This window comes from Lepidochelys kempii, chromosome 1, assembly GCF_965140265.1.
Source record: "Lepidochelys kempii isolate rLepKem1 chromosome 1, rLepKem1.hap2, whole genome shotgun sequence".
Lineage (NCBI taxonomy): Eukaryota > Metazoa > Chordata > Testudines > Cheloniidae > Lepidochelys > Lepidochelys kempii.
The window spans coordinates 151,949,140-151,964,915 of record NC_133256.1 but is presented as its reverse complement, the minus strand read 5'-3'; the positions used below and the strand labels follow the sequence as shown (position 1 = coordinate 151,964,915).

Sequence of the window (15,776 nt, the reverse complement as noted above, 5' to 3'; positions counted from 1 at the left end):
TTGTGCTGGCAAGAAAAGGAAGATGGAGAAGAAAATGAAGAAAAGTTTTTAATAATCATTTCTTTCTCACAAAGTGTGACCAGTGCACTGGGGATACTCCTTCAAGTGGAAAACAATACGTGTAGAGTCGTCATTCTTTACAGTTTCCAATTTTAAAGGATAGTAAAAGGTGGCTTTTGTTGCTGAGTTAGTATGACTGGACTGCGGTTAGCAAATGATGTCAGGAATGTGTTGCCCTTCACTGTAGCAGCATTTGCTGTTTTAGAGTTAACCTTCTTATGTGATGTGTTTGATGTGAAAACTAGCATTTACTATTATATTAGTCTCTTTCTGCTGCTTATTATTTGAATAGTAGTGGTGATTTGAAAACTCCAAAGTGCGTTTTCAGTTTGCTTTCTTAGCAGAGTAAAGGGTACAGGGGAGGCATGAGTGCCTGAGGAAGACCAAACTCTGCGTATGGGCCCAAAGAGGGGAGACTATCCTTGTGCTAATGCACTTTTCTTTGATATTCATACCTGGATTTTGGGAGTCCTGTGTCTTTGGTCCAGATGGCTTTCCAAACCAGTTTCAGGACAGAGTGGAATCTGGTGGTAAAATATTAATAGAGTTCACAGGAGTTGTGTTCTGTGAAAATACTGCAGTTGTTCTGAGCAAAAAACAAAAAACTAACAACTTCTTGGCATTTGGCATAACTAGACTCCATAATGATAATGCTTTGATGTAGGGCACATGCCTGAGAAGACAGTGCCAAACTATGGGCCATCTGAAAGCCCAGACTTTTTGTTTGTAGAACTTTGCTGAACAGAAATGAGTCTTTAGTTTTTAAGGGCATTACCAGTAAAATTGTAGAAAAGTGTATTTTTGATAGTCTGCAAATACAGTATAGTCAGTATGCTTCCCAAAATATTTTAATAACTTTACAATTCTGCCTGAATATCTCTTCCCTCACTTTGCAGCATTGGCATAGGCAGATTATAATGTGTCACGTTTTATATACGTTGAGCATCTAATGTTCCTAATCTTTTAAAATGGGTCAGTAAAGAACTGGCCTGCTAGCTTGACAGTAATAGGTTATCATGCTGCCATCATGGGGGCATCACTGAGTTTCCTACTGCTTATGTGGTAGACTCAGAGGACAGGAATGAGTGGAACTACTCCCATCAGCTATTTGCCACAGACATGTGGACTGGCATTGGTGGTGGTTTTGCTCTTCTCTCTAGAAACAATGTATCAGAAAAACTATGTGAATGAAGGACTGATGATAATGAGACTAAAGTGAACATCGCCACTTCTTCATTCTTGGGGCTATTCTTTGCAAGGCATTCTGGGTTTCTAGGTCAGATCCTGATTGGAAATAAAAGAATTAGGGATGTCACTTTTAGGGATGTCACAATAATTTGATGTCACTTTTTCATTAGTAACGAGGGGGTGCTAAATGGCTGTTCCCTGCAGATCCCACCTGCAGTCTCTGGATGGTCACAATAAGGATTGCTCCTCCTCCAGGTCCTTACAAGGGATCTCTAGGAGGTAATCAGGGTGTTCCTGCCCTTTCTCATTCCAAAGTGCATTATCGACAGGGAGACCGTTCCACAACAGTGATTTTCAATCTGAAAGACGCTACATAATTTCTGGTATGGGTGAACACCTAAAAAATGTAACTACTAGAAATGTGATGAAATACCCTTTGACCTTGTCTGTTCAGGGAGTTAAACACAAAATGATGAGAGAGAGTGTGTAGATCACTTTATCAGATTTTATTTTATGTTTTTAGAGACATTTTTGAAGTGATAACTTGAAGTGTTGCCGGTCCAACTTCTTTTAAATTTGTGCAGAACAAATCTGATGTGCTGATGTTATATGAGGCTGGATACTCTTAGTACATTGTTATCAGATGTGCAGGTGTCTAATATTTACAAGTGCATTTTGATTTTGGACAGTAACTTTTTGGAGAAAGAGTATAATAAATTAAGGTCGCTGCTCCAGTCTTCCAATCTTTGTTTTCTTTTTTTAAAAAGAATAAGACATATCAGTGTTATGTATAAGATGAACAATCTAAAAAATGGGTTCACACAGTACCAAACAGCCACAGAGAGGTATGGTCAGGGCATGAACATTCCACAGGACAAATATAGTGCTTTCTTGAGAAAGTGCCTCTGGCTTTTACCTCTTGTCCTTTTATTGGTTGAGTTTGTAAGCTTCTAAATGGAGTTTAAACTTTTATGCAGTGTTTTTTCTGGAGCCTGCAGACAGCTGAAATGCCTTAACTGCTGCTTAGAGCTTTTCCAGGTTACAGTAAGTGGAAACTGACCAGAGGCTGCTTCACTATCGCTGCTGCTAAAGGAAACCCTAAGGGCAGCAGTAAAACTGACAGACATGAGGTCAATTTAGCTTTGCTTCAGCTGGGAAGTATTGTGGTCAGCAGGGGATGGTGGTAGTTTTGGAGCTGCTCTGTGGTGTGGCAGAACATAGACAAAGCCTAAGGAAGGACTTGATACCATCCTTATAGTAGTTAGAGAAGTCTGAGGAGAGGTTTGGGAAACACGCTCACTTTTCACCCCTCACCCCCTTCCTTCCAACAGCCAGACTATTTGGGTGCTTGGCTTTGTCAGGAACCTATTCGCTCAAGGCTACAAAAGATGATGCCCCAAGCAGGGTCCAGGTTCTGGTAGGAAAACTAGCATGAACTCCTCGGGGGGAGAAAACCTTTCTCAAGCTCTAGTCACTTATGACACACTATGATGGGGTAGTCAATAGGTACACTGTGGGCAAAGTCCAGACCCCCAGACTGAACAGACCCTGAAATCCTTATTTACTCATTTATTATTATTTTATTTATTTATTATCGTTGGGATTTTTTATTATTTTTTTCTGGAATCTGGACCTTGACTATATGTTGACCAAGAAATTTGGACCTTGACACACACAAATTGACTACCCCTGAACAATGAGATGCTGCTTGTAGAAGACTTTTGAGATTTTCATAATAGGATAGTCCTCTTTTGTGTTCTTTGAACAGCAGTAAAATAGAAAATAATGAAGACAATGTAAATGTCAACATGAGACTTCAGAACCAGCACCTATTTAAGGAAATACTGTGCACTACACATAATTATTTCATTCTGTCTGCAGATTCATGCAGACGTAATTGCATTGGTTTGTAGCTGATTCACATTTTGAAGGTTGTCTTTTAAGTTCAAGGAGCAGAGGAGGCAGGCACCGAGGAGAAGTACTGGCGAATGGAATGGTGGTGAGCCAGCTCAATTTACCCTCTGCCTTTCCCAGTCAATGGGGATTGGCTTTTCTTCTTGCCTGGGCATTGCCAAAAGGAGAGTGGGGACCCTTAATATAGTTCACAGATAGTTGGGGTTCTGGAAAATGTGTCAAGCCCTGTGTAAGAAGGGACAAGCATGACTAAGTAGATGGGATGGGTGGAGATGAGTAAATGGGGCCAGGGTGAGTGAAAGGAAGAGGGTAGTGGGTGAGCAGATGTGGTTGAAGAGAAGAGATTGATGGGATAAATGAGAAACGAAGTGGACTTTGTGTATGTGAGAGCAGTTTTGAGGGGAGAGGGGCTGAGGAAGACATGACAATGTATATGGAAGCAAAAGGGATTTGAAATGTTGGGAGATGGGGAGAAAGAAAAGAGGAAATGGACTGTAAACAATACTTGGGCAGGGGGGAAAGACAACAGAAGAGTGAGCCAGAAAGGGTAAGACTTATGAGAGATGTAAACTCTAATATATAAAAGTGTGTGTATATATAATATTAAAAATTCAAAGTTGATGGATGTGTTACTTAAGTGAGGGATAGCTCAGTGGTTTGAGCATGGGCCTGCTGAACCCAGGGTTGTGAGTTCAATCCTTGAGGGGGCCATCTGGAGGAAAAATTGGGGATTGGCCCTGCTTCAAGCAGGGGGTTGGACTAGATAACCTCCTGAGGTCCCTTCCAACCCTAACCTTCTATAATTCTATAGTGCATAATAAGTAGTATGCACCTATTTTGTTTGTTTGGGTTCTGTTTCAGGAAATAATCTCTAGTCAAAGAATCCCTGTACAATGTTTAAGTCCCCTTGAAATTAAGCATGCGCTTAAGATCCTGAATCAGGTTCTTAAGTTTGAAGGGACATGGTAGCATAGGGTTTTTCTCCTTGGCTAGTAATCTTATTCAAGTATCAGAGGGGTAGCCATGTTAGTCTGGATCTGTAAAAGTGGCAAAGAGTCCTGTGGCACCTTCTAGACTAACAGTCTGTTAGTCTAGAAGGTGCCACAGGACTCTTTGCTTACTCAGGTAGCATCAGGTAAATTTTTCAAGGCTTATATGGTCACTGTAGCTGCAAAGTTTCATGGAATAAGTGAGTGCTGGATTTTTTTGAAGGAAGAGATGGAGGGAGCTTGCTATACGGTGACTGGGAGATTATTACGGGTGTACAAGGCTTCATATAACCTTAAAATAAATTCAGGTAGTGTCTTATCATTTCACAGCTATTCTTGAAGTGTTTTTCGTATCAAAGAGTGAGTGCTAGAATGTGCATTCACTTGTTTTCCATTTGTACATCCAAGGACACACAGTAGCAGGGTTGAATTCTTGTAATCAGGCTCTGCAGTCTGGCATGATTAGTCTTGCATTGACTTAAAGTATCAGAGCTGCTGAAATTAATTTTATAAAAGCCATTGCAGAAATGAAGCTTGCATTGCTATCTGATTTTTAAGGTTGCTCTTTCAAAAGAGTATGTGCTTTTGATATCTAAAGGTGATTCTTTAAAGTCCTGGAAAAACCCTGAATTAAAGAGAAAGGTAAGTATACTGTGGCATTTCTATGGCTACTTGTATGGTGAAGTGCCTGATTGGATGCTGGCTAAAAATTGAAGGCCGAAAATTTGAAGACGTGCTTGGTTTTCAACTTGACTGCTGAGAAAGTTGCTGTTTTACAGCTGACTGTAGCAAAATTTGATCTAAAATAAACTATTTCTTGTTTTGGTTCAGAAATCATAAGGATATATTATTAGGAGATTGAAATTGAAGAGATCAGAAATGAGTTATTTCACAACAGACTCAGTTTTGTTTTTTAATTATTTTTAGGTGATTTTAATAGTGCAGAAAACAGCCAAGATCATTTTCTTGAAACCTCAGAGGAAAGAGACCCTCCAACTGAGAAATATTATCTGGAGAGACATTCCCTCTATGAAAATATAGGGGACCAGTCAACAGACTATATCGGTCAGCATCCATGCCCACGTCTGGATAGAAAGCGTAAACCCTCTGGCGAGAAAGTACAGAATGGGGCCAGCCAAAACGAAAACTATGTGGATGAACTGCAGGATGAAGCTGTGTCAAAGGCAAAAAAGAGGAGGAGCTCCAAAGGTAACCCCATTGCTTTGGTCTCCCTTAAGGAATTTCTTGTGAAAGGAGTATCCCTATGAATTAACGTCTCCATTTATGAACTTGATAGTTACCAATCTGAGCACTGTCATTTCACTTAAAATAATCTCTTGGTATCTGAGGGTAAAGCACTAGTGATTGGACACTGTAGCCATAGCAATGCAAATGACCCTAGTGCATGTGACCCTTAATGACCAAACCTTTTAAAATGCATAGTGTGGTGGTAAAGCTGAGACTATATGCCCCGCAAGTGAAATGTAGTTTTTGTTTTAAGTTGAGGGGGCTTTTTGATTAATTTTTAGTTATTTTTCCATTAGATGACTGGCCTGAGAGGGAAATGACAAACAATTCCTCTAACCACTTAGAAGAGCCCAATTGTAATGAGGTGACCAACCTGAAGGTGTGCATTGAATTAACAGGGCTCCATCCCAAAAAGCAGCGTCACCTGCAGCATCTTAGGGAACTATGGGAGCAGCAGGTGTCACCAGAGAGATCCCCGTCCGGCAAGTTGGGCCGGCAAAGCAGGAAAGATTTAGCTGAGGCTGTTCAGCCAGAGGCCACTGCAAAGGTCAAAGACTGCACAGAAGAAAGGCACACCAGGAAAAGGTCAGAGGTCAAAAGCAATAGAAGTTGGTCTGAAGAGTCCCTCAAAACAAGTGACAATGAACAAGGTATGCAGAGACTACTAGGGAAACATCAGCTGGCATAGCATTAGTAGTGATGCATGCTGCCACCACTGTTAAGGAATCGTCAGCAGTTTTTATAGAAGTCCACATGTATAAGGACTTACAGCTCCACTATAAAAAGATCACTAGCTAAAATTTGTCAGGTGGGGGTGCGTGTGTGGTGTGTGTTTGTTTGTTTTAAATTGTGGTTCAAATGACTTTAAAATTGAAGCTTTGTGTCTGCAGATCTTTTGGCATTCTTATAATTCAGGAATAGTTCTGATTTAGAAAAAAAAAATCTCAGGTTGTTAGTCCATGTAAAAATACTTACTGCATGTATAGCTAAATGGATTAGTGCTTTTTGGGTATAATTAAAAACAAACAAGAAGTCCAGTATGAGTACCATGAAGACTCTGATTCTCTATCTTGGGAATCTGCTGTTCCATCAGGTTAAGAACTGCTGAGTTTTTCTGCTTTCTCAAAGGCTTAGAGGCAGTCAAGAGGTTACCCCTGTGTTTTTCCCTTAGTGCAGTCTGCCTGTTTGCTTTCTCTACAGACACGCCTGATGAACTGCCCTGACATTGCTCCCCAGTATTCTTCCATGCGCAGGCGCTGAGCTTCCCTCAGCCACGCACTGAGGGCTCTGTTCTTCAGGATATCTTGCTAGGTTCTCTCTCTCTCCTGCTCCTCTAGTTCACTGTGCATCTCAGGCCAGGTCCATGCTGTAAACTTACATCAGCATAACTACGTCGCTCAGGGTATGAAAAATCCACACCCCTGAGTGATGCAATTATATTGACCTCAGCGCTATGTTGATGGGAGGGCTTTTCCTGTCAACATAGCTACTGGCCTCTCAGGGAGGTGCATTAAGTGTGCCGGCGGGAGAAGCTCTTCACTGAAGCGCTACAGGGATTCCCCTTGACTAACAGTATGATTCCTCCCCACCCCCACAACTGCTTCAATAGCTGAGCAAGGCCCAACCAGCAGCATCAAAGGCTCCTGTTCCTGTATTTAGCTCCGCATGCTGGCAGTCTTCTCCTGATGTTCTATTACTTCAGTCTGGGGGCTTCTCCTAAGCAGGACTGTCTCCCCACTTACTCCAGTCTGGAGCTTGCTCGCTTCTTATTTCTGCTCCATCACCATGGCAGCCAGCAAGTGTTGAGCCAATGGGTGGAAGAGGTGTGCTCCCAGAGACCTCCCCTGAACTGTCACAGTGGCCAGCTCCAGCTGCCCACAGTATTCCAGGGAGGGGCCAAGCACTACGGCTCTTTCCCTGTTTTACTGCCCCTCCCTCCCACCATTCACATGCTGCTTCATTTTTGTCTTCTCTCTCCCCTTCCCTGGCTGTCAAACCTCAGGTGATTAGTTACCTCAGTAATTTGAGGAGGCATTGCTCCCACAAACCTAAACAACTTAAAATCTCAGCTGCACTTACATATCCTCAACATGCTTTGTGCTGTCTTGACTGGCATCCTGCAAACCCAAACCATGTGGCTATTTCTGCTCACAGACCCTCCACATCTTCTCACATAGCTCTTCCTTCTTCCTCCATCCCACTCTTAAAAGTAGAGGATGAAGCTCTCCTTCTCCCTTTCAGGATATGCAGATCAAAGGCTGTAAGTATTGTCTCCTTCCTCCTTCCACCCCCAAGCAAATCTAGTCTGTTTGTTTTGAGGACTCTCCTAGATGTAACTAAGGCCTGGTCTACATGAGGAAATTAGGTCGATATAACTATGTTGCTTAGGGGTGTGGATTTTTAACTACGTCACTCAGGGGTGTGAAACTGGCCTAACCTCTAGTGTAGACAGCACTATGTCGACAGGAGAATTCTGCCACTGACCTAAGTACTTACTGCCTCTCAGGGGGCAGATTACCTACGGCGATGGGAGAATCCCTACCATTGCCGTCAGTAGAGTCTTCACAGAAGTGCTACAGCTGCAGTGTTTTAAACGTAGACAAGCTCTAATATTTGCCCCAGTTCTTGGAGGATGAAGAGGAGCTTCCCACCTGCTCTGAGCACTCTGAATCAGATGTCCCAGGTTGCTTGTTCACTAACAGACTTGGTTGATTTGATAGCCTAAAACCTGCAACTCATCCAACCTTCAGCTAGGACCCCGTCACGATGAGGCATAGGAAAAGCTGCTCCACTTGCCCCATACCGAATCTCTTGAGAATTGCTGAGGCCAGGTGGTCCAACCCCAACAAAAAGAAATCCAGTCAATAAGATCTCTAAAATGGTATCCAGTCCGATTGCATAAAATTACCAAATTGTCCCAAAAATTACCTTGTCTATCCTTCATTTCAGTCAGGATTGTTCATGGTGGGGATGGAGATCTTGATGTTAATCGATGGGGTAGGTTTTAGTGGACCTGAAGATCGACAGCTGTCTTAGGAGAGTCAAAACCTCTTTTCTATTACTTTGTGAGCTACCAAGGTGTGTGTGGCAGAAGAAGAGGTCTTGTAGGACCCCAAAGAGGGGGAGGCCAGAAAGCTGGATTCTGTAATGTTGATGCTAGCTTTCCTTTGCAATGCCTGATATGATATTGCCAGACCTTCTCTTCTCTTTTTAACATTTTGGCTTGAAGCAATATGTGGTTTTTAGATTCCAGTGCTATTTTCAGAGGCATCCTGGCACCCTTTGACAATGTGAAACAAGAATAAGCCCTTAATAGCACCTTGGACATGATTTAAATTATGCCCGGCCCACCCATTCTCAAGAGACACTTAAGGGCTTTCAAGTCATTTTGTCGTAACTGTTACTTCCATCCCCACTGAACTGTAAATTCTTTGATTTGTTTTTCTCCATTTACCAGGACTTGGAAATTCTTCCCCATCATTATCTAGATAGGCCTCTCCATGCTCAGAAGTTGCATGAGGAGGAAGTCGGCCTTAGCTCTTCTGATCCAATAGTTCCCCAACTTTTCTCATGATTCATAGATCTCAAGCAAGTTAAAGAGTAGAACCTAGCCTTTATGTAGTAACTAAACTTTATTTGATCAGCACCTTATTGTTGCATTCAGCATCACTCAGTGGGAAGACCTTCTGTTCTTTGGGACCACTGCTTTTTCAGCCTCTGTCTCTTTTCCTTTCCTGTCCTCCCTTTTTGTGTTTCTCTCCCTCTTCCACATCTCTTAGAGTCTTCTCTATTCTTCTATCTCTATTTATTTATCTGCAGCAACTCCTAATTCCACCATCTTCCCACTGCACCCCCATTCAGTTTTATTCTCGCCCTCTTTCCCCTATTAAAACAACTGGTGATTAAATAGATAATGATGACATTGAAGGATGTTATTGGGCTTTACACGTTACACCAATGAGACTATTTAGGGGAAGGTGAGTTTGTACCTAAGTTACTGTTTCAGTCTGTATGCAAATTCAGGAAGACAACACCACATTGGTTATGTGCTGTTCATGTTTGGAAGGTTTTCATGGCCCAGAAACCTAAAAACTTCAATTTTTTTTTTTAAAAGCGTAGATTTTTGCATCATATGGGCCAATAAATACATCAGGTAGGCCAGATCTGGCCCCGGGCCATATGTTTGACACACATGTTTGGCCATTTACTCTAAAGAGCTGGTTGACTTTTCTCAAATCCAGAAAGCCCTGTGCAAATTGATCTTATATGGGTAACTGAAAGAAGACAAATCCCTAAAGAGATTCTGAACATCCTACTAGATGGCTCTCCTAAGACTCTAGATTGAAGTGCAGGTCTCTGTCCTGAGTGCCACATGTCCTCTCTATTCTAGTTCCAGCTTGCTTCATCCACATTTCCCTTTCTGAAAGCATCATCACTTCAGAGAGCCCTGATCTGAGGCCCTTGGGAACAACAGAGCCTCAGTCATCGGATGACCCAGTAAAAATAATAACATTGAACCCAGATAGTCCCTCCATTATGTTGATACAAGATTTGTTTTAATAGAGAACAAAACAAGAGCAATGTAGTTGATGCTAATCAACATTGTTAGTTTGACAGGATATCTTTTTTAGATGAGGTTACAAGTTTGGTTAATAAAGGTATTAGTGTTGATGCAATAGACTTAGCCTTCTGTAAGGCGTTTGACTTGATACCTCATGACATTTTTATTAGAACAATATAAAATTAACATGGCATATATGGATTAAAAACTGGCTAGCTGTTAGGTCTCAAAATGTAACTGTAAATGGGGACTCCTCATTAGGGCCCTACCAAATTCACGGTCCATTTTGGTCAATTTCACAGTCATAGGATTTTAACAATCGTAAATTTCATGATTTCAGTCTGAAATTTCACAGTGTTGTAATTGTAGGGAGCTTGATCCAAAAAGGAGCTGTGGTGCTAGGGCTTTGCAGTACTGCCACCTTACTTCTGTGCTGCTCTTTCTTCAGAGCTGGGCAGCTGGAGAGCGGCGGCTGCTGCCTGGGAGCCCAGCTTTGAAGGCAGAACCGGAGTCAGCAGCAGCACAGAAGTAAGGATGGCATGGTATTGTATTGCCCCCCTTACTTCTGCGCTGCTGCCTGCAAAGCTGGGGCTTCAGTCAGCAGCAGTCAGTCTTCGGCCACCCAGCTCTGAAGGCAGCACAGAAGTAAGGGGGGCAATACCACAACCCCCCTAAAATAACCTTGCAGGACACTCCCCTTCCCCGGGCAACTCCCTTTTGGGTTAGGATGCCCAATTTGAGAAACGCTGGTCTCCCCTGTGAAATCTGTATAGTATAGGGTAAAAGCACACAAAAGACCAGCTTTCATGGTGGGAGACCAGATTTCACTGTCCGTGACATGTTTTTTATGGCCGTGAATTTGGTAGGGCCCTAATCATCATCCAGTGGGTCTGTTTCCAGTGGGGAACTTCAGGGATCGGTTCTAGGCCCTATGCTATTTAATGTTTTTATCAATGGCTCGGAAGAAAATATAAAATCATCACTGATAATGTTTGTAGATGACCCAAAAATTGAGGAAGTGGTAAATAAAGAAGAGGACAGGTTGCTAATTCAGAACCATCTGGATCACTTGGTAAACTGGGTGCAGGCAAACATGTTTTTAATATGGATAAATGTATCTAGGAACAAAGAACACAGGCCATACTTACAGGATGGGGGATTCTATCCTGGGAAGCAGTGACTCTGAAAAAGATTTGGGGGTCATGGAAGATACAGCTGAACATGAGCTCCCAGTGTGATGCCATGGCCAAAAGAGCTAATGCAGTCCTGGAATGCATAAACAGGAATCTTGAGTAGGAGTAGCGAGGTTATTTTGCCTCCGTATTTGGCACTGGTGTGACCGCTGCTGGAATATTGTGTCCAGGTCTGGTGTTCACAATTCAAGAAGTATGCTGATAAATTGGAGAGGGTTCAGAGATGAGCCACAAGAATGATTAAAGGATTAGAAAACATGCCTTATAGTGATAGACTCAGAGCTCAATCTATTTAGTTTACAAAGAGAAGGTTAAAGGGTGACTTGATTACAGTTTGTAAGTACCTGCATGGGGAACAAACATTTAATAATGGACTCGTCAGACTAGCAGAGAAAGTTATAACACAATCCAATGGCTGGAAGTTTAAACTAAGCAAATTCAGACTGGAAATAAGGTGTAAATTTTTAATCGTGAGAGAAATTAACCATTGGAACAATATACCAAGGGTTGTGGTGGCTTCTCTGTCACGGAAAAATTTTAATTCAAGGTTAGATGTTTTTCTAAAAGAGATGCTATAGGGATTATTTTGGGGAAGTTCTGTGCCCGGTGCTATACAGTTGGTCAGACTAGATGATCACGATGGTCATTTATGGTCTTAGAACCTGTGGATCTAGGAAGAAAAACAGCAATCTCTCTCACTTCCCCCAGTGATTCAGAAAGTGGTTCAATAAAATCTGACTGAAGTTTTCCTTCTTTGTAGCCATTAGGATGGGAAACTTTTGTCCCCTTTCATCAGACGGCTTTGCTTTAATTTTTTCCAAAGAAGGTGGTTCAGAGGTCAGCCCCAATTCTGTTCCTAAGAGAAATTCAGATTTCTGTTTAAAATTATCATGTTCTTTGCCCTCACTTTATCCTAGACCCCCTTGCGCCCTAGAAAAACTACACACTTTACATGTAAAATTCTACTTCTGTAGAACTAAAGCCTGAGGAAGCCCAATGCTCTGGGAAATGTAGAAAGGGGATAAAGCATCACAATATTTTGTATGTAGATAGTTTATTTAATTCATCTTCCAGTTTTACAGGGCATCTAATCAAAGTTGTCTTGAAGATCTAGTTGCTCACTCCACTAGGAATCCATCTACTTTGTAGGCAGAAAGTCACAGCAAGCCTATTTCAGAATTATTTTGAAAGCGCTAAAACACTGACATGCTGCTTTCTTCATCCTTTGTTGTCTTTGAGGATAGAGTCCTTTGAGTCTTCCCTCAGTGGTCTCCGCCAAAGACCCTCTCTGACTGTCAGATGCTTGGACTAGATGATGGGATGTATCGCTTGATAATTGTTCTGTTCATTCCTTTTCAAGCATCTGGTATTGGTACTGGGCTAGATGGACCATTGGTCTGACCAAGTATGCCCATTCTTATTTTCTTTAACTAGAACACAAAATATCTCCCCCCCCCCCACCAAACAACAAACCTCTTGCCTGCCACTTAAACTTGGAAAAGGCAGAAAAGCCCAGAAGTTCCCAGCCTGATGAAGAAGGTGAGTTCCCATTCAGATAAGACAATTACAGGTAAGGAAACTAATTTTGTCATTTACACCCACCAAAGCCAGGAAATTCACAGCTGAGACTTTCTGCTCCTTGTTTTGCCCTTCGGGCTAGAGGTTCCAGTGTGTAGGTTGCATATCAGTGCACTGATAGGCCTCTGCAGTACCTAGGCACAATAGTGATAGAGAATTTCCTGTAGTGGTTTTATCAGACAATTACAACTATTTTAAACTTAGCATGTTTACATTTTGAATGTGGAAATTTAAAATATTAATGACTTGAAAATGTAATTGGTGAATCTCTTAAACAGGAAAGGAGTTAGTGTTAAGTGTTAACTATGCATTTTCCTCTCAACACACCATGCAACATGTAATGCCTTTCCTCCCATTTAGGACTGCCTTTATTCATGGTCTCTCCGCCAGTGAAGAGCCTTTCATCCACCAATGCAAACAGCAAAAGGCAGACTCAGCCAAGCTGTACTCCAGCCTCGAGGTTGGCTGCCAAACAGCAGAAAATTAAAGAGATCCAGAATACAGATGTGCTGTGCACAGATGAAGAGGAGGATTTCCAAGCTACATCCCTGCTGCAGAGAGATTCTGAGTGCGAGAAGCCATCAGGGAAACGTCAGTGTAAAACAAAACACTTGGCACTACAGGAGAGGAGAAGGAGATCATCCCTGACAGGCGATGACACCACAGATATTGAAAACGCTGAAGATAAGGTATCTTTATTTGGACTTAATCATCCACTAACCACACAGAGTGTACAGCAGAGCCAGCCTACTTGAGCTAACATGTTATGGTGCCATGTACAAATATAGGACACCCTCACTGTAACAAACCTATTGGGATCCAAATCATTTGTTCATTAGAACTAGGCGTTCTTTATAGTGAAAAAGTCCTGCCTCCGGGGCAGGAGGGCGGCTGACATTTCCTCCAGCTATGCTGTCAGCCCTCGCCGCAGCGGCAGGGGTCGAGGTGGATCTAGGGATTGGGGTCGTTCTAGCCAAAGGGTCATTATTATGAAGGATGTTCTAGCGAAGGTGGACTGTAATTTTATTCAAACTCCTCCCCCTTTTTACTCTTTGCATATTACGAATTTGTTCTCTTTGTGTATCTGAGATAAAGCCTAGTGCGGGCATAAAGACTGAGCAGTTGTACATTTAGTAACAGTAGTAGATTTTTGTAATGAGAACAGAAATGTAATTCTTAACTGGCCAAATATATTCCCATCAGTGTATTGTTAAAAAAAGGGGGGAAAAATCCAATAATGATTTTGACAGGTCACAGTAACAAGAAGATTCAGAAAGCGACCAGAGCCTACTTCAGACTGTGACTCTTCACCAGCCAAATCATATGAGCAGAAGCTGTATGATCGCCTGCAGCAGACTTCCTCATTATTACCTGTCTCTCAGCCCTCGCAGTTGCAGATTGCAAGCACCCCTCAGGAGACCACCCCAAGTCGTCCCATGCCGCCTGAAGCACGAAGACTTATTGTCAATAAGAATGCTGGCGAAACTCTTCTACAGAGGGCAGCTCGTCTGGGATATGAGGCAAGAATCCCTTTTAAATACTCTGAATTGAGATGCGGGAGCTGTTTGCTTTGTTTTAAAAAAACCTCTTTTTTTTGTACACAGGACTAAAATCACTTTGTGATTCTAGTTTTTGTAATCCTGGTGCACTGATGAGGTAGCTACAAACAGATTTGTAGTTTATGCATTTCTACTCTTTGAGGGGTTGTTGTTATTATTATTGTGCATTAAAGCATCATTTAATTTGAATGTTTACAGTGATAGTGAGGGGCAAAACTGGATAACTCTCTTGGACATAGGGTGTTCAAGTCAGGCCTAAACCTATGGTGCTGTGCACCCTGAACTCCTGTCATAGCTGCTGGGAGTGGAGGGCATGCAGTGCCTTGAGAACTGGACTCCTACATAGAAGGTTTTATAAGGGGTTGAAACCCCACCGCTATATTGTCTGACACTGTATAAAATCACAAATTAATGTTCCGTGTGGTGTATGGAGAGCTTTAATGAGCTGTGGTTTTGCTTTCCTTGGACATGTAATTTACAAAAGAAAACGGACAGTTTTGATGTTTGAGCCAGAATGTAATGTTTGGTATGTCCACTTGTGTGTTTGGATATATTGCAGAAAGTGTTCTGAATGTTTTTAGAGTTGGACGCTTCTCAGCATCTATACGTCTCTAAACAAACAGACCTGGCTTCTACAAAAATCAGTTGCTGAATCCACCATTTCTGAGGTCTCAGAAACATGGTTTTATTTATTGGGGGAGGGGAAAATATAGTGGCATTTTGTAATAGCCTATTAGGGTCTCAATCTTACAAAGTATTGCTGTGACAAAAGTGGTTCATCACAAGTGTGTGATTACTGACTTGATGGTATTCGTCAGAGCAGGGATAAGGAGCTATAAAACTTGCCCTCGCTTTGAAAGAGGCAGTTTGGCCTGGGAGCTTGGGTTAGACAGAGGCTTGCTCCAGTTTTGAAGATTGAGTCAGCCTGGAAGCCAGGTTTCAGCAGAGGCCTGTCCAGCTTGAAAGATTTGCTCTAGCCCATAAAGATTTTGTCTTGTTTGGAACCTTTGTTTAGGCAGAAGCCTGTTCCAACTTTGGAAGGCTGAATTGAGTCTGGAAAATCTTTCGTTTAGCCTAGACAAACACGTATTCTAGTTCTGGGTTTTCTTACTTTAGCTAGAAGTTATGTTATTATGAAGTTGCTGTGGGAATCTTCATAATTTGCATTATTTCTGTTCCCATGGGACCTGAAATTTAAACATAGGGTTTTTTTTAATGCTCCAGAGTCTTTCTTGCTCTTGCAGTAGCTGAGTCTCTGAACCACAGTTCCCATGTCATACTGCTGTGTGATGCTCGTGAGCGCTCTGAGTCGTCTCATTGAAGCCAATGGGACTACACACAGTGCATAAGGTTAAGAACATGCATACGTCTGGGTAGAAACAGGGCAGAGCCGTCCCTAGCAATTCTGGGGCCCTATGCAGCCCAGCTGCGGGGTTGGGGCTCCAGGCTGCCGTGGGGGGGTGGAAGCGAGGGGGCTGGCTCCAGG

General features: G+C 42.3%; 1 protein-coding gene across 14 annotated transcripts in view; it reads left to right on the top strand.

Annotated features, from left to right (window-relative positions):
• BCOR (BCL6 corepressor) overlaps nucleotides 1-15,776 on the top strand; it is a 78,855-nt gene that overhangs the window by 43,682 nt on the left and 19,397 nt on the right. For 10 of the 14 annotated variants that reach the window (XM_073358417.1, XM_073358372.1, XM_073358401.1 and 7 more), the window contains 4 exons: nucleotides 5,079-5,360; nucleotides 5,696-6,049; nucleotides 13,092-13,420; nucleotides 13,982-14,251. In XM_073358417.1, coding sequence (XP_073214518.1) covers nucleotides 5,079-5,360; nucleotides 5,696-6,049; nucleotides 13,092-13,420; nucleotides 13,982-14,251 — 1,235 coding nt within the window. The remainder of the gene's footprint in view (nucleotides 1-5,078; nucleotides 5,361-5,695; nucleotides 6,050-13,091; nucleotides 13,421-13,981; nucleotides 14,252-15,776) is intronic. The other 4 variants (XM_073358437.1, XM_073358444.1, XM_073358439.1 and 1 more) reach the window with 3 other exon arrangements.